The 19166-nt window shown below is 39.7% G+C and overlaps 1 protein-coding gene across 3 annotated transcripts in view; it reads left to right on the top strand.

Moving 5' to 3' along the window:
• The window catches only part of l(1)G0020 (RNA cytidine acetyltransferase l(1)G0020), a 174866-nt gene that overhangs the window by 89326 nt on the left and 66374 nt on the right, over positions 1-19166 (top strand). For all 3 annotated transcript variants that reach the window (XM_070097055.1, XM_070097057.1, XM_070097056.1), the window contains 2 exons: positions 5043-5212; positions 17052-17263. In XM_070097055.1, the coding sequence (XP_069953156.1) occupies positions 5043-5212; positions 17052-17263 (382 nt within the window). The remainder of the gene's footprint in view (positions 1-5042; positions 5213-17051; positions 17264-19166) is intronic.

Below are 19166 nucleotides of genomic sequence, written 5' to 3'. Positions count from 1 at the left end.
AAGCTCTTGCAGGTCTGCAGTGGTTAGTTCTTCCTCGTCGTTCTGCACCAACTCTTCCACATCCTCGCCACAAACCTCCAACCCCAAGGACTTCCCCAATGACACAATAGCTTCCACTACTGGCATAGGCTCCTTAAGGTCAGCCCCAAACCCTTCAAAATCCTTCTCTTATACACATTGTGGCCACAGTTTCCTCCAAGCAGAGTTCAAAGTCCTGCAAATCACTCTCTTCCAACCCTTACCTATAAGGTTTATGCAACTGAGGATATTGAAGTGATCTTTCCAAAATTCTCTTAGGGTCAGTTGAGTGTCTGAGGTCACTTCAAAGCACTTTTGAAACACTAGTTTGAAATGACCTGCTGCCCATGGGCTGGAGGAGAGGAGTTGAATTAGGAGGCAAAAACTTCACTTTAACGAAACCAAACTCCCCTGCAATTTCCTTTTGCAAGTCATGAGGATGAGCAGGAGCATTGTCCATTACCAGGAGGCACTTGAGTGACAATTTCTTTTCCTGGAGGTATTTTGTCACAGTGGGGCCAAACACACCATAAAACCAGTCCAAGAAAATTTTCCTAGTGACCCATGCCTTACTGTTTGATCTCCACAGCACACACAAATTACCCTTGACACTATTATTTTTCCTAAACACACTGGGAGTTTCAGAGTGATACACCAATAAAGGCTTCACTTTGCAGTCACCACTAGCATTACTACACAACATTAATGTCAGCCTGTCTTTCATAGGCTAATGTCCTGGGAGTGCCTTTTCCTCCTGAGTAATGTAGGTCCTGTTTGGCATTTTCTTCCAAAACATGCCTGTTTCGTAACAAACACTTGTTCAGGTTTTAAGTTTTCACATATTTTTCAGCTTCTTTTTTGTCTGAACTGCCAGCCTAACCATGCCTTACCACACTGTGTATGCCACTATGATTCTTAAATCTTTCAAGCCAGCCTTTGCTGGCCTTAAATTCATCAATATCATCACTATTTTGAGGCATTTTCTTAATGAGATCATCATGCAACTGCCTTGCCTTTTCACAAATTATAGACTGAGAAACACTGTCTCCTGATAATTGTTTTTCGTTTATCCATACCAATAATAGTCTCTCTACCTCTTCAGTTATTTGCGGTCTCCGTTTTGAAAACATACTTGCACCTTTAGCAACAACAGCTTCCTTGATTTACTTTCTGTTCACCATGATAGTACTGATGGTTGAATGGGGTTTGTTGTATAGCCTTTCCAACTTGGACATATGCACTCCACTTTCGTATTTTTCAATTATCTCTTTCTTCATTTCCATCGTAATTCTCACCCTTTTTAGCACAGGTTTGGCACTAGAAGCTTTCTTGGGGCCCATGATGGCTTATTTAGTGGTTCAAAGCACTAAAAACACTTGAATAATCCAAAATATATGGCAGGTACACGTGGAATCAACCGCAACAGCTTGTAAACAATGACACACTGAGTCTTGGAGTGACTGGGCCCGCTCAGGCCATGCTCCCGCCGCATTGACATGTTCTGGATGAACGCCGTTAGAAAAGTTTTTTGCCATTGGTAGAACCATTTTTTTTTTATGCCAAAGAGCGCCATTAGACGAATTTGCCATTACTTGATGCCGCCGTTGGGCGGAGGTCCACTGTAGATCTGTTTGTGACTTGATAAAGCCTACTGTGTGGGCAAAACATAGTCAGTAAGAGATCACACTATACTGCATTTGTGTTTAATTTCTCCATCAAGCAGGTATTTTATACCTTTTGTCTCTATCATGTACAAGTATTTCTTCTTTCTTCTTTCACTGCACTGGCCATATCCCACTGAGGCAGGGTGGCCCAAAAAGAAAAGCAAAAGTTTCTCTTTTTAAATTTTGTTTTTTTCAACAAACCGGCTGTAGCCCACCAAGGCAGGGTGGCCCAAAAATAAAAGCAAAAGTTTCTCATTATAATTTTTTTTTTTTCAACAAACCGGCCGTAGCCCACCAAGGCAGGGCGGCCCAAAAAGAAAAACCAAAGTTTCTCTTTTTAAATTTAGTAATTTATACAAGAGAAAGGGTTACTAGCCCCTTGCCTCCAGCATTTTAGTTGCCTCTTACAACACGCATGGCTTACGGAGGAAGAATTCTGTTCCACTTCCCCATGGAGATAAGAGAAAATAAACTAGAACAAGACCATGTAAGAAAATAGAAGAAAACTCAGAGGGGTGTGTATATATATGCTTGTACATGCATGTGTTGTAGGTAGTAGGTTGGTAGACAGCAACCGCCCAGGGAGGTACTACCGTCCTGCCAAGTGAGTGTAAAACGAAAGCCTGTAATTGTTTTACATGATGGTAGGATTGCTGGTGTCTTTTGTCTGTCTCATAAATATGCAAGATTACAGGTAAGTCTTGCTACTTCTACTTACACTTAGGTCACACTAAACATACATGTACAAGCATATATATACACACCCCTCTGGGTTTTCTTCTATTTTCTTTCTAATTCTTGTTCTTGTTTATTTCCTCTTATCTCCATGGGGAAGTGGAACAGAATTCTTCCTCTGTAAGCCATGCATGTTGTAAGAGGTGACTAAAATGCCGGGAGCAAGGGGCTAGTAACCCCTTCTCCTGTATATATTACTAAATTTAAAAGGAGAAACTTCAGTTTTTTTCTTTTGGGCCACCCCACCTCAGTGGGATATGGCTGGTACGTTGAAAGAAGAAGAAGACATGCATGTGTTGTGTAACCTAAGTGTAAGTAGAAGTAGCAGACGTACCTGAAATCTTGCAGGTTTTTGAGACAGAAAAAAGACACCAGCAATCCTACCATCATGTGAAACAATTACAGGCTTCCGTTGTACATTCACTTGGCAGGACAGTAGTACCTCCCTGGGCAGTTGCTGTTTACCAGCTTACTACCTAGAATTTTATTAATCTTTCAACACACCGGCCGTATCCCACCGAGGCGGGGTGGCCCAAAAGGAAAAACGAAAGTTACTCCTTTTACATTTAGTAATATATACAGGAGAAGAGGTTACTAGCCCCTTACTCCCGGCATTTTAGTCGCCTCTTACAACACGCATGGCTTACAGAGGAAGAATTCTGTTCCACTTCCCCACGGAGATAAGAGGAAATAAACAAGAACAAGAACTAGAAAGAAAATAGAAGAAAACCCAGAGGGGTATGTATATATATGCTTGTACATGTATGTGTAGTGTGACCTAAGTGTAAGTAGAAGTAGCAAGACGTACCTGAAATCTTGCATGTTTATGAGACAGAAAAAAGACACCAGCAATCCTACCATCATGTAAAACAATTATGTACAGGCTTCCGCTGTACATTCATTAGCAGGACAGTAGTACCTCCCTGGGCAGTTGCTGTCTACCAACTTACTACATAGAATTTTATTAATATATTAAGTAAAATGCAATAACAGTGTCTTTTAAGGGAGGAGCGAGCAGAATCACCAACTTTTTTTTTTTATCAGATTTCATTGGGATTGTGACAGTGGATTAAGCAGCTTAAAATAATAAATCCTAACTTGTCATAAGTTTGCCTATGTTACTCAAATATAGACACCTTGTATTGTGCCAAAACAAAAGCATTCACATTGCTAAACTCAAAATTATGATGTAGTCATTTAGCCTTAATACTGTAATCTGTAAGGACTTAATGTTAAGAATTAATCTAAGTCTGCTCGAAATGCCCAGCCATGCTAGGTGTCCTAGTGGCCCCCTCTGTAATTAGTATTTTATAACATGTAAACCACAAAATACCCAAAACATGTAAACCCCACATTGTAACCATTATAGAGAATAAACTTGAAATGAATTGAATAAAAGAAAATGTTGAAGTTATTTTTTTTTTTAGAGGAGGAAAATATCATTAACAAAAAGTTGTTTACAATATGGCAAATCCTCTCTGCATGTTTGTAGAACCATCATTCCTCAATAACGTCTGCAAAAATCATAACAATCCAGTGAATACTTATTGCAGGAGATGGATTACAATGTCAACTTATTACTGAGTTTTTTTATTTTTTGTGTGTGTGAAACTCTAGGGAAGTGGCGTGCCAACTTTTGGCGTGCTACACTCCTCCTACCTTCTCTACAGCCTGCCAGCTACGGAGGTACTTACTGTCTGCTCTCCACACACTAGCCAGCACACAAGTTGCCATGTAGAGTATTTACGATGAAATAATCATAAAAATCATAATTTTGGGAGGAAAAAAAAATGCTAATTGCCAACATGTATTTTTGCTGACAGCAGAACAAAAAAAAATACATTTAATGAAAAACATACTTATAAATATGATAGAAACAAGCTGATTACATCAAAATGTTGCCAGAATTTTGCACTATTTTTCAGTAAGGAAACATTTTTTCCATAATTTTTCAATTTTAATGACCTGATCACTAAAAAAAGGCTCGCCCCTCCTTTAAAGCAAGTGGTAAATTCTAAAATTGATTTGTTTAAAAAAATAATCCAACAGGACACTTGAAGAATACGTTTGGTAGCATATACATGCATATTGACTCAGGAAATTGTAATGACATGATTGCGAACAAACCATACCATGGATGGGGATTGAACTCATGGAGAGTGAGTCGTAAAACTCCAGGCCTGCACGTAACCAGCTGGCCCAGTGGCTTACTCGCTGGCCTGGAGTTTTATGATTCACTCGCCATGAGTTCAGTCCCCACCCGTGGTATGGTTTTTTTTTTTTTCATGCATATTGGCCAGCAGATGATGCTTTACTCAAAACATTGACACTTGGATGAGCATTGAGGGAAATGTACAAGCCATCCTAACAGTATAAATTCTAATAAATTCATTCATGCTTGAACAGTATGTGGAAAAGCCGGCAATAAATCATGAACAGTGAAGCCAGGGTATTTTACTGAATCATTAATGGTGTTATTATTGTGCACGATGTCAGTTATTGCAGGAGAGTATTATGCATGAGCCAGATTACTCTGATGGCTGAAAATTTTGTTTTGTTTATAGTAATAAATTCACTTTTAATCATACATGAAGGAGAGTAAGATTATTTATAGTTTGCTAATAGGTTGGGTTGTTAGAAGAGAAGCTTGGACCCAATACCCAGCCCTTGTCCCTGCTTCAGTCGTTGTCTGAGCGACCACCTGAGGCTCTCCATTACTTGGGTGTGTCTTACGGTGCCACTCAACAACTACTCTCATTCTGGAAACGTGCTGGTTTCTCTCCGGTATATCTGAGGTCAGTATATATACCCCATCCTGTAAGTTATCACAGTTGAATACTTTTAGTAGTGTATATATATCATATATATATCCCATCCTGATTAATTATCCACAATATACCCCATCCAGTTTAATTACCTTCAGTAGTGTTTGTGTTATGTTAGATATGTAGTAGAGACTTATGAAAACATAGCAGCAATAAATATTGTATTCCTTGACCCGGCACTGCTCCTTCATTTGTTGTTGGTTCTCTAGCTCTTATCTTCTCATTTATGTTTTCTTTGTCTATTATTTTTATATTTATAGAGCTATCCTTTGGCATGTGTAACTCGTTCAGGGTTTCTTACATACTAGTATGGCTTACGCACCAGGGTTTTTGACGTACTAGTATGCCTAAATTCTAGCGCCCTCAAATCTAGTGAGAGAAAGCTGGTAGGCCTACATATGAAAGAATGGGTCTATGTGGTCAGTGTACGCAGTATAAAAAAAAATCCTGCAGCACACAGTACGTAATGAGAAAAAAAAATTTGACAGTGTTTTTGGTTTAAAACCGTGACTTTGCTCTGTATTTTCGTATAGTATTTATGATGGTATTCTAATTTTCCTGGCCTCATTTTATAGAATGGAAGACATTACAGAAATTGAGACGATTTTGATTGGTTTTACAATGAAAAGTACCTTAAAATTGAGCTCAAAGTAGCAGAAATCTTCAATTTTTGCCAAAGATCAAAAATAAACAAATCATGCTTCGCATCCAATACACGTCAACTGGTGAGTCTAACATTCTTTCACAAGTGCGCTGATATTATTTATACCATTTCTACACTAATGCAGTAGCCTGCATAACAGTAAATCTTCTATTTTTTGTGAGAATAAAAATTCAAAGTGGAAAGCAAAAGAATGTAAGAGGGGCATGGGGATGTGACTAATGAACAGAGGAAATGTTATTTTAGTGCCAGGAATGTCTTTCTTGTTTATTCTGGACCCTATTTGGAGATTGGATAGTTGAAATTGGTAAATGGGCGGTTTCTTGTACTCATTCGATAGAAAAAATGGAGTTCTAGCGAAATAGTTATGATTTTTGTTGACTAGCACACTGTAATTGGCCAAAAATAGAGCTCAAAGTGGGCAAAATCGCCGATGCGTAAACATTGTCGAGACCGCTAACTTTGTGAGAGCATAATTCCGTAAGTTTTCCATCAAATTTCATACTTTTGGTGTCATTATGATCGGGAAAAGATTCTCTAAATTTCATGTGAAAAAATAATTAGTTTTTTTGTTTGAAAATTTGTCGACCCTGAGAACAAGTCTGGGAGAGGGCCTGGCGACTCTGAAAGGGTTAAATAAAAATAGCAAATTGGCACCTACATAGGTCATTAGTATAGCAGGAAGGAAACTAGAGATGGGTGAGCATTAGATGAATGAAAGGCAGAGCTAGAAATCCTGTTTCCTCTGAGGTAAAAACCAATGATCATTCCTCTCTTGGTCCTGGCATCGTGGTTCAATTTTTTTTTTTTTTCAACAAGTCAGTCGTCTCCCACTGAGGCAGGGTGACCCAAAAAAGAAAGATAATCCCCAAAAAGAAAATACTTTCATCATCATTCAACACTTTCACCTCACTCACACATAATCACTGTTTTTGCAGATGTGCTCAGAATACAACAGTTTAGAAGCATATATGTATAAAGATACACAACATATCCCTCCAAATTGCCAATTCCCAAACCCCTCCTTTAAAGTGCAGGCATTGTACTTCCCATTTCCAGGACTCAAGTCTGGCTATATAAAAATAACCGGTTTCCCTGAATCCCTTCACTAAATATTACCCTGCTCACACTCCAACAGCTCGTCAGGTCCCAAATACCATTCGTCTCCATTCACTCCTCTCTTACACGCTCACGCATACTTGCTGGACGTCCAAGCCCCTCACCCACAAAACCTCCTTTACCCCCTCCCTCCAACCTTTTCAAGGACGACCCCTACCCACCCTTCATTCCCCTACAGATTTATACGCTCTCCATGTCATTCTACTTTGACCCATTCTCTCTAAATGACCAAACCACCTCAACAACCCCTCTTCAGCCCTCTGACTAATACTTTTATTAACCCTTTCAGGGTTTCAGACGTACTAGTACGGCTTATGCACCAGGGTTTTTGACGTACTAGTACGCCTAAATTCTAGCGCCCTCAAATCTAGTGAGAGAAAGCTGGTAGGCCTACATATGAAAGAATGGGTCTATGTGGTCAGTGTGCGCAGTATAAAAAAAATCCTGCAGCACACAGTGTGTAATGAGAAAAAAACTTTGACCGTGTTTTTGGATTAAAACAGCGAATTTGCACTGTATTTTCATATGGTATTTGTTGTTGTATTCTAGTTTTCCTAGTCTCATTTTATAGAATGGAAGACATATTACAGAAATTGAGATGATTTTGACTGGTTTTACAATGAAAAGTACCTTGAACTCCAGCACCACTTGCTTTAGCGATGAATATGGGGAATAGATTTTTGCTAATTTTACTGTAAAAAACCTTAAGACGCCTATAACAATTGGTGCCATTTACTGGATACCCCACACAAACATCCCAAATTTCAGTGAGAAATTAAAGGCACTAATAACAAACAGACAAATGAATGAGCACCACCTTCTCTTAGCTGGAGACTTCAATATCAACCTTGGCCTACTAGATGATCAGCCTGTAACTGATTTCATCAACAATATGAACAACACACTTCTCATACCAACAATAACTAAACCAACCAGGCTCACTGAGACAAGTGCAACCATAATAGACCACATATGGACCAATATACTAGACCCCCTTAAATCAGGAATAATCACAGACAGCACTACAGACCACTACACTACCTTCCTCTTAACAAACATTAGTAAACCACCACTGGAATACAACAAGGTTTCATTTAGAATCCATGACGAGGCCTCAATAAGGAAGTTCACAGCAGACCTAGAGACTGTTGACTGGCCTACAGAATTCTCCAAGGCCACTGGTATTGACGATTGGACAGACATTTTTTTTAACAAATTACTTAGACTATACAACAAATATTGTCCTATAAAAATGAAACAGATCACGAATAAACGGCTCGGTTGCCCATTTCTAACCAGCAGCATTCTGAAATCCATTGATAAGAAACACCAATGTGAAAAGCAATATAGACTTTGCTTAATACACAAAGATATTCTTAAACACTATTCATCAGTTCTCACCAAAGTAATAAAGAAAGCCAAACAACTGTACTAAGCAGATTCACTGACACAAGAGGAGATATAAAAAAGACCTAGAAAACACTCTCTCAGATTCTGGGCACCCACAAACTGAAAAAAAACAAGAATATTGTCCTAACTAAACCTAATGAAACACCACTGCATCCCACTGAAACAACTAACAAGATAAACGACTTCTTCTTAACCATAGGATCTAATCTTGCCAGTAAAATCCCATGAACCAATGCCCATGCCGGGGACTATCTAGATGGGAATTTCCCAAATTCATTCTATCTTGTACCAACTGAGCCCACCGAAGTCACTGAGATTATAAAGTCACTTAAAAATAACTCAGGGAACTTGTCTCATGTCCCACCATTATTGTACAAGCGAGCGGCTCATGTCCTTTCGCATGCTATTTCATTACTTTTTAACAAGTCACTAGAAACTAGCACCTTCCCGAAACTACTCAAGACAGCAAGGGTTACACCAATGCATAAAGGTGGTGACCCTACAGATGTAAATAACTATAGGCCAATATCAAACTTACCATTGCTATCCAAAATCTTCGAGAAACTCATGCACAGGAGACTGTATTCATTTATAACGGCACAAAACATACTCAACCCCTGCCAATTTGGATTCAGGAAAAATAAAAGCACTAATGATGCAATTGTAAAAATGCTAGATCTGCTTTACACAGTATTGGAAAATAAGGAATATCTGCTAGGAATTTTTATTGACCTAAGAAAAGCTTTTGACACAGTTGAAAATGGCATCCTACTCCATAAACTTGACCATTATGGTATGAGAGGCCATGCACTTGCATATTTCAAATCCTACCTTACTAATAGGTATCAGTATGTCACCATTAAAGACACAGCCTCATCAATAAGGCCACTTGATACTGAAGTTCTGCAGGGAAGTGTCCTTGGACCCCTGCTCTTCCTCATTTACATCAATGATCTTCCAAACGTATCCCAACACCTGAAACCCATTCTCTTTGCTGACGACATGACTTATGTCATCTCTCACCCTAATCTTGCCACCCTCAACACCATTGTTAATGAGGAGCTGCTGAAAATATCAACTTGGATGACAGCCAATAAACTTACACTTAACACTGACAAAACCTACTATATTATGTTTGATAGCAGAGCAGGTGCTGCACAACTAAACATTAAGATAGACAGCACTCTAATTGCCAGACATAATGAGGGCAAATTCCTAGGCCTATACCTCGACAACAACCTGAGTTTCAGCACCCATATCCAATACATATCAAAAAAAGTATCCAAAACAGTTGGGATCCTCTCCAAGATACGATACTACATGCTGCAAAATGCCCTTCTCACACTATACCATTCACTCATTTATCCATACCTCACCTATGCTATTTGTGCTTGGGGATCAACTGCAGCAATACACCTAAAGCCAATAATAACTCAACAAAAAGCCGCAGTAAGAATAATCACTAAATCCCATCCCTGGCAACGCACCCCCCACTTTTCATAGATCTAAACTTACTCCCTGTTCAGAACATCCACACTTACTACTGTGCAATCTACATATTCAGGACCTTAAATTCCAATATTAACCTTGACCCAAAATGCTTTCTTGATAGTTGTGACAGGATCCACAAGCATAACACCAGACACAAACATCTCTTCGACATTCCCCGTGTCCGACTAAACCTTTACAAAAATTCAATGTATGTCAATTGCCCTAAATCTGGAACACCCTACCTGAAAACTCTAGAACTGCAGACACATTCATCACCTTCAAAACTACCGTTAGAAAACATCTTATCTCCCTGATACACCCTGTCAACTAACTACATAAAAACCACCTGGTGGTTCACACTTGCACTCACTCACCCATTTGACTATAAGCACAGAAATACGTATCTTAATCTTAAAATAATGATTCCTAACTAGCCACAAGTTTGCCTGTGATACTCCAATATAGAAACTATGTATTGTGCCAAAACAAAAGCATTCACATTGCTAAATTCACAAACTAGTATTTAGTAACTTAGTATTTAGTCACTTAGTATTTAGTCAACTTACTCCACAATTTGTAATAACGTAGGGTTAAGAATTAATCCAAGTTTGCCCGAAATGCCTAGCCATGCTAGGTGTTCTAGTGGCCCCCTTTGTAATTAGTACATATTTTATTACATGTAAACCACACATTAACCAAAATCTGTAAACCCCACATTGTAATCCTTATAGAGTATAAACTTTGATTTGATTTGATTTGAAATTGAGCTCAAAGTAGCAGAAATATTTGATTTTTACCAAAGTTCAAAAGTAAACAAATCATGCTAAGCGTCCAATACACGTCAACTGGTGAGTCTAATAATCTTTCACAAGTGCGCTGATATTATTTATACCATTTCTAAACTAATGCAGTAGTCTGCATGACAGTAAATCTTTTATTTTTTGTGAGAATAAAAATTCAAATTGGAAAGCAAAAGAATGTAAGAGGGGCGTGGGGATGTGACTAATGAACAGAGGAAATGTTATTTTAGTGCCAGGAATGTCTTTCTTGTTTATTCTGGACCCTATTTGGAAATTGGCATCTTTTGAAATTTGTGTAAAATTGGCAAAAATGCTAAATTCTGACCACTGTATTGGATAGTTGAAATTGGTAAATGGGTGGTTTCTTGTACTCATTCGATAGAAAAAATGTAGTTCTAGCGATAGTTATGATTTTTGTCGACTAGTACACTGGAATTGGCCGAAAATAGGGCTCAAAGTGGGCAGAATCGCTGATGCATAAACATCGTAGAGACCGCTAACTTCACGAGAGCATAATTCTGTAAGTTTTCTATCAAATTTCATACTTTTGGTGTCATTATGATCGGGAAAAGATTCTCTATCTTTTAATATGAAAAAATAATTTTTTTTGTTTTTGAAAATTTGGGCGATCCTGAGAACAAGTCTGGGAGAGGGCCTGGGAACCCTGAAAGGGTTAACTCCACACCTCCTAATTTCCACACTCTGAATTTTCTGCATAATATTTACACCACACATTGCCCTTAGACAGGACATCTCCACTGCCTCCAACCGCCTCCTCGCTGTGGCATTTACAACCCAAGCTTCACAACCATATAAGAGTGTTGGTCCTACTATACTTTCATACATTCCTTTCTTTTCCTCCATAGATAACATTTTTTGTCTCCACATATACCTCAACGCACCGCTTGCCTTTTTTCCTTCATCAATTCTATGATTAACCTCGTCCTTCATAAATCCATCCGCTGACACGTCAACTCCCAAATATCTGAAAACATTCACTTCTTCCATACTCCTCCTCCCCAATTTGATATCCAATTTTTCTTTATCTAAATCATTTGATACCCTCATCACCTTACTCTTTTCTATGTTCACTTTCAACTTTCTACCTTTACACACACTCCCAAACTCGTCCACTAACCTTTGCAATTTTTCTTTAGAATCTCCCATAAGCACAGTATCATTAGCAAAAAGTAACTGTGTTAATTCCTATTTTGTATTTGATTCCCCATAATTTAATCCCACCCCTCTCTCGAACAACCTAGTATTTACTTCTTTTACAACCCCATCTATGAATACAGTGGACCCCCGCATAACGATTTTAATCCGTGCAAGAGGGGTAATTGTTATGCGAAATAATCGGTATGTGAATGAATTTTCCCCATAAGAAATAATGGAAATAAAATTAATCCGTGCAAGACACCCAAAAGTATGAAAAAAAAAAAAATTTACCACATGAAATATACATTTTCCCACACACAAAGAGAAGGATACATGCACAATAGTAGAGTAGTACATGCACAGTATATATTGTGCATGTACTAGTCTACTAAATGAAGAATAAATGACACTTACCTTTATTGAAGATGCAGCAATGACTGATGAGACACTGTGTCCTGGGAGTGCCTTTTCCTCCTGAGTACTGTAGGTCCTGTTTGGCATTTTCTTCCAGAACAGGCCTTATCACACTGTGTATGCCACTACGATTCTTAAATCTCTCAAACCAACCTTTGCTGGCTTTAAATTCACCAATATGAGCACTAGTTCCAGGCATTTTTCCCTGTTCACCTGGGTGTTAGTCGACTTGTGTGGGTTGCATCCTGGGAGACAAGATTAAGGACCCCAATGGAAATAAGTTAGACAGTCTTCGATGACACTGACTTTTTTGGGTTATCCTGGGTGGCAAATCCTCTGGGGTTAATTGTTTCTTGGTATTCTCAATAAGCCACGCCAACAACGGTGCTACAGCAGCAGCAGCAGCTGACGGTGGTACAGCAGCAACAGACGATGCTACAGCAGCAGCAGATGATGCTACAGCAGCAACAGACGATGTTACAGCAGCAGCAGACGATGCTACAGCAGCAGCAGCAGCTGACGGTGGTACAACAGCAACAGACGATGCTACAGCAGCAACAGACGATGTTACAGCAGCAGCAGACGATGCTACAGCAGCAGCAGCAGCTGACGGTGGTACAGCAGCAACAGACGATGCTACAGCAGCAACAGACGATGTTACAGCAGCAGCAGACGATGCTACAGCAGCAGCAGCAGCTGACGGTGGTACAGCAGCAACAGACGACGCTACAGCAGCAACAGATGATGTTACAGCAGCAGCAGACGATGCTACAGCAGCAGCAGCAGCTGACAGTGCAGCAGCAGCAGCAGCTGACAGTGCAGCAGCAGCAGCAGCTGTCCCACCAATAGTAGCGATGGTTGATTGGGGTTTATTATACAACCTGGCCAGCTCGGAGACACGCACTCCACTTTCATACTTATCAATGATCTTTTTCTTCATCTCTATTGTAATTCTCACCCTTATTGCTGTAGGGTTGGCACTAGAAGCTTTCTTGGGGCCCATGGTCACTTATTTTCCAGAAAAAGCACCGAAAACACTGTAATAATACGAAATATTCCGATTGTATGCTTGGATGTTACTGCGGAGGCTGGCTGGTAAACAATGCCACCGGCGGAACATGTGAGCGTGGCTCAGGCCGCACATTGGACGCGTCTCGGACGAAAATCGGTGAGCGGGTTTTTAAGCGGTATGTGAGGCAAAATTTTGGCGATTAAAGCAAGCGGTATGCGGATTAATCGCTATGTGATGCCATCGGTATGCGGGGGTCCACTGTATATTAACCCTTTCAGGGTCCGTCCCATAGATCTACGGCTTAACGTTGAGTGTCCAAACCATAGATCTACGCCAAAATTCTAGCGCCGTCAAATTTAGCGCGAAAGCGCTCTTAGGCTTACATGTGAGAGAACGGGTCTGCGTGGTGGGTGTGCGCCATAAACAAAAAATCTAGGCACCCGCATAGCATTGTGGGAACGCCGGCTCAGTTACCCTTGTTCACCATGCCTCGTCGCAAGTCAGCTCTCACTCCCCGGAAAATTGGGACTCTCCTCTTCCTATCTGATAGTTTTGACACTCATGGAAGTGGAAATGAAGACGAATTCTACGGCTTTGATCAGTTAGTGACCGAAAGGAATGACCAGGATATCGATAATAGTGCAGAAAACCCTGACGATCCTCAACCTTCTACCTCTGGTGTGGGCACTCGTGACTCACGGTCGGTTGTGCCTCAACGCAAGAGAAAACTAATATTTTTGCGTGGCCAGGCCTCTGACTTCAGTAATGATGATGATAGTGACGTGGATTGTGATTTTATTGCGCTCGACGATTATTCGAGTAGTGATAGTGAGGAATCATATTCACCAGTGAAGCGTCGGTATGTTCGCCGCCGCATGCGCTCGGGTAGTGTACCCTATGCTGTGCCCAGGGGATGGAGTACATCCCAGAGTACATCCCGTGACCCTACACCAGTTTTAGGTAGTGATAGTGAGGATGATGTGGCTACACTTGGCATGGATAGACCACAGGCATCAGTGGATGGTGGTAGTGGTGATGGTAGTGGCACCGCCATGCGTGACTCACCAGCCCACGCTGGGACCCACGCTGCTGACTCGTCAGTTCAGGGACAAAGAGGAGCGTCAGCCACCAGCCCACCACAACCACAACCACCCGCACAACCAGCCTATGATGTCCAGTATCCACCAGCAAACCGTATGTGGGATTGGCAGCAAAATCCCAATTTTGTTCCCAAGCCTCACCACTTTGATGACTCTCAAAGTGGAATTCTACCTACTTGTCCCCTTGGAACCACGGCCAATGAACTGGAATTCTTTGAATTATTCTTTGACCAGCCATTGATGGAAACTATTGTCAGGGAAAGTAATAAGTATTTTGAGTACACCATGGCAAATACGATCATATCACCACAGTCAAGACTACACAGGTGGAAAGAGACGACTGTTGCAGAAATGTATTTGCTTTTTGCAACAATAATGCTTATGCCTCATGTCTATAAGCATAATATAAAAGCATACTGGTCCACAGATCGGCTAATTTCTACCCCGGTCTTCAGTGAAATCATCCCAGTGAACAGGTTTATCTTACTGTTACGTATGTTGCACTTCTCTGACAAAACCAGGCCTGACAGAAGTGACAGGTTATATAAGATTAGAAATGTTTTCATGTATCTCAAACAAAAGTTCAGCATATACTTTTATCCATTCAAGAATGTTGTAATTGACGAGTCTTTGATTTTGTTCAAAGGTAGACTGTCATTCAAGCAGTATATGCTGAGCAAGAGGAAACGCTTTGGTATAAACCTGTTTGTACTCTGTGACTGTGACAGTGGCCTGGTGTTGGATATTGTTGTATACACAGGAAGTAAAACATTTAAAGATACCAAGATGTTATTGGGTATCTCAGGTGACGTAGTAAGAAACATGATGGCACCTTATCTTGGTAAGGGGCATACATTATATACTGATAACTGGTACACAAGCCCATTACTCAGTGATTTCATGCGAGTGAACAAGACAGATGTGTGTGGCATAGTGCGTTCTAATCGTAAACATATGCCCAGGCTCAACGCAGGTGCTCGTGGTGATGACGTGCAGGTGTTTACTGCCACTGACATCATGGCATTACGGTGGCATGACAAACGAGATATCACATTGTTGACAACCATTCACCGTAATGAAATGCAAGACAGTGGCAAAGTTGATCGAGTGACTATTGAACGTATTCAAAAACCAGTGACAGTGATTGATTATACACAAAATATGCGCTTGGTTGACAAATGTGACATGCAGATTGGTTTTGTTGACTTTGTTCGTAAGAGTTACAAGTGGTACATGAAACTTTTCTTCCATCTCATGGACATTTCAATGCTCAATGCATATAATATATACCAAATAAAGACTGGCAACAGACCACCGTATGGTGAATTTTGTTTGTCTGTTGTCAGACAGCTCATAATGAAGTACCAGGTAAGAACACCTGCTATACAACAAGGTCCTCGAATACCCAAGCGTTTGAGGAGGGAAGGTGATCATTTCATAATACAGCTTCCTTCAACTCAGAAGAAATTTGCTCAGAAGAGATGCATCGTCTGTGCACAAACAAAACGACGGCAACAAAGACGCAAAGACTCTCGGTTTATGTGTGAGGAATGTAAGGGGTTTATGTGTGAGGAATGTAAGGTACCTCTGTGCATGGTGCCTTGTTTCAAGGAGTTCCACAAGCTCCAGCAGTTCTAAAACCATGTCCAGTGATTGTAAATATGTAAATATATGATAGAACATTAGTATTATACAAGATTTGTGCATGTTTATTGTATTAAACAACAGTGGTAAACAATAATATGATAATAACTTAGTGCAGTTATTGTGTTCAATACAGTGAGTTTATATATATATATTATATACAGTATTGGTCTCTCAGGCCCCAAATGTTAGTAGGAAAAGAAAAGAAAAACCTATAAAAACCGTTAAATAATGTAATGTGCGTATGTGGAATTCGTCGATATTGCCGCCACCAGATCATTTTGGACAAACTTCTTGGCACTGTATCTCGGTAAGTACTGATCAGAAATTTTGTTTTTTGTCTTATTACCTTCACAAAAATATGCTCTTTAATTCTGTAAGAAAAAATAATTTTTTTTTTTTTTTTTTTTTCAAAATTTCTTGGACACTGGAGCACCACTTCAGATTTTGGCCTTGGACCCTGAAGGGGTTAAACAACCATGGTGACATTACACAGTAAAAGCAGGCCTGTCTAAGGCTTACTTTTACTGGGAAATAGTCTCCCTCTCTTCTACACACCCTAACCTGAGCCTCACTATCCTCATAAAAACTCTTTACAGCATATTTTCATTTTTAGTTGATTCTCTGTAAACCTTGGGAAAGTTTAGCTAACAACCCAGGTTAGCTAACAGCCCAGCTGTATCAGTGGCAGCAGAGGCAGCAAGCTCTGTCATTTTTCTCACTTGCAGAGCCCATCAATGCTGCTATGATGGCCTAATCGCAATCATAACTGCACTAATGTACGTAGAACCTGGTACGTGTGCCAGTTTGTCCTCCTAATACATCTCCTTACAAGTATCTCTTCAAACTTATTTAAACTCAGTTGTGTTAGGCCATTACCTCTCACTGTTCAACTTCCTCTCATCCTTCTCATTCCCTTCTTTTCCTCTTTTCTGATCAAACTAAAAATAAAATATATTAATTTGTCATTAAAACAGGTGCTTTCTTTCTGTTCCAACAGCCAGATGTTCAACAGGGTAACAGGAGAACAGACAGTGATAATGCTGAAAGTCTTAGGAGAGGATAAAGAGTCACGTGAAACATCATGGCTGGCTGATCTCTGGTTTGATTTCAGAAAAAGGCTAATTACTCTTCTGAGCTTCTCTTTCAAGAATTATGATTGTAAATTTGCTCTTAATATTCTTACCAACAGCATCTATAAGAGAAAAGAAGGTAAGATATAAACATTATATAATATAAATCTGTAGAGGTAATGAGCCATGAGATGTGTTTACTATATTCTTAATTTATATAGTTTCTTTTGATGTCAGTTTGGTTTAAATTAATAAGTTGCATAAGTGTAAGTAAAAAAGGCTATTGTGTTTATTGTCATGCAAAAGATGGTTAAATAATAAGTTTGTTATCATTAGATTTTGCCACCGAAGTGGCTAGTTTATTGTGCACCCCATATCCATCCTGTGGACGGTAGCGCGAGAGCATGTGGATACACAAAAGGCCTAGGAACTAGGCCCCAAAGGGTTAACAGGAATACATATGGATTTATATCTACATATCTATAGTTCACTTATCTGTTACAAGCAAATTTAGGAAATTTGCTTAGTATATCTGGTATCTTATTTTCATTAATAAGATATCTTGACATGTCACATAGGTTATTATACTGTCTGTCTCTGTATTCCTCAATAAGTGGACAATTAAGCACATAGTGTTCAAGAGAGTGACCATATGCCTGATCACATAATTTACATTTAGTTTGATCATCATCTGTGTATCTCCCAAACTGCCAGAAGTACTTGTAACCAAGCCTAAGCCTGGCCACTACAACATCAGTCAGTCTGTTCACATTGCAAGTTGCTCCATAAACATACTTATCTATGTTCATGTTATCATAGTGGGTTATAGATCTACTCAGGCTTCTAACTGCATTCCTATAACAATCGTCTTCATTATTTACTTCTCTCCTAATATTATTCCTAATGCTAGACACAGTTATACCAAAGTTATATTCTACGTTCTCCTTCTGGATACTCTTCTTGGCTAACATATCAACTTTATCATGAAGGAGTAATCCAATGTGTGATGGGATCCATAGCAATTGTACATTAATTCCTTTGTCTCTAATTTTTGAGTATCTATACCTGGCTTCCCCAATGAGCATGTTGTTGGAGTCATTATATGAGCCAAGAGCCTTCAATGATGACATAGAATCAGTAATGATGATAGAGTCAAGCTCAGTGTCATAGGTTAGCTTTAGCGCCATTAGGATTGCAAACAATTCAGTTTGCAGTGTAGACGCCCAGTTGTTAATTCTTATGCCTAACTCAACAAATTTATTATCGTTCTTAACTAGGGAGGTGGCAACAAGAGCAGATGCAACCCTGCCAGAAGACTCCTGTTTAGATCCACTAGCTAGGCGAAAAATTTCTTCTTGAGCAGTTGCTCTAACAAGAGATTTAAGGAAGGGATTACTAGCAATGAGCTTCTTGGGAGGGACTTGTAGGTATGTGATATTAAATGAACACATCTTCCATGGAGGGGTGAAATGCTCTTGTTGCCTACAGTGATACAGTTCATTGACTGGACATTTTATGGTTTTTATTTTTGTTTTCCTCTTGTATTAGAGGGTGGACAGGAGAGCAATGTGGCAGACATTGCAAGTGTATAGAATAGGTAGTAAGTTACTAAATGCTGTCTTTCTTTCACTGCACTGGCCATATCCCACCGAGGTAGGGTGGCTCAAAAGGAGAAATAAAAGTATCTCCTTTTACATTTAGTATTACTGTATATGCAGGAGAAGGGGTTACTAGCCCCATGCTCCCAGCATTTTAATCGCCTCTTACAACATGCATGGCTTAGGAAGGAAGAAGTCTGTTCCACTTCCTCATGGAGTGTTTAACATATTTATAGATGGGCTTATAAAAGAGGTAACTACTAGGGTGTTGGGGAGAAGGGTGGGATTAAATTATGGGGAATCAAATACAAAATGGGAATTGACACAGCTACTTTTTGCTTTTGGGAGATTCTAAAGAAAAGTTGCAAAGGTTAGTGGACAAGCTTGGGAGGGTGTGTAAAGGAAGAAAGTTGAAAGTGAACGTAGATAATAGTAAGGTGATAA

Source organism: Cherax quadricarinatus, chromosome 56, assembly GCF_038502225.1.
Source record: "Cherax quadricarinatus isolate ZL_2023a chromosome 56, ASM3850222v1, whole genome shotgun sequence".
Lineage (NCBI taxonomy): Eukaryota > Metazoa > Arthropoda > Malacostraca > Decapoda > Parastacidae > Cherax > Cherax quadricarinatus.
This window is presented reverse-complemented; position numbering and strand designations above follow the sequence as displayed.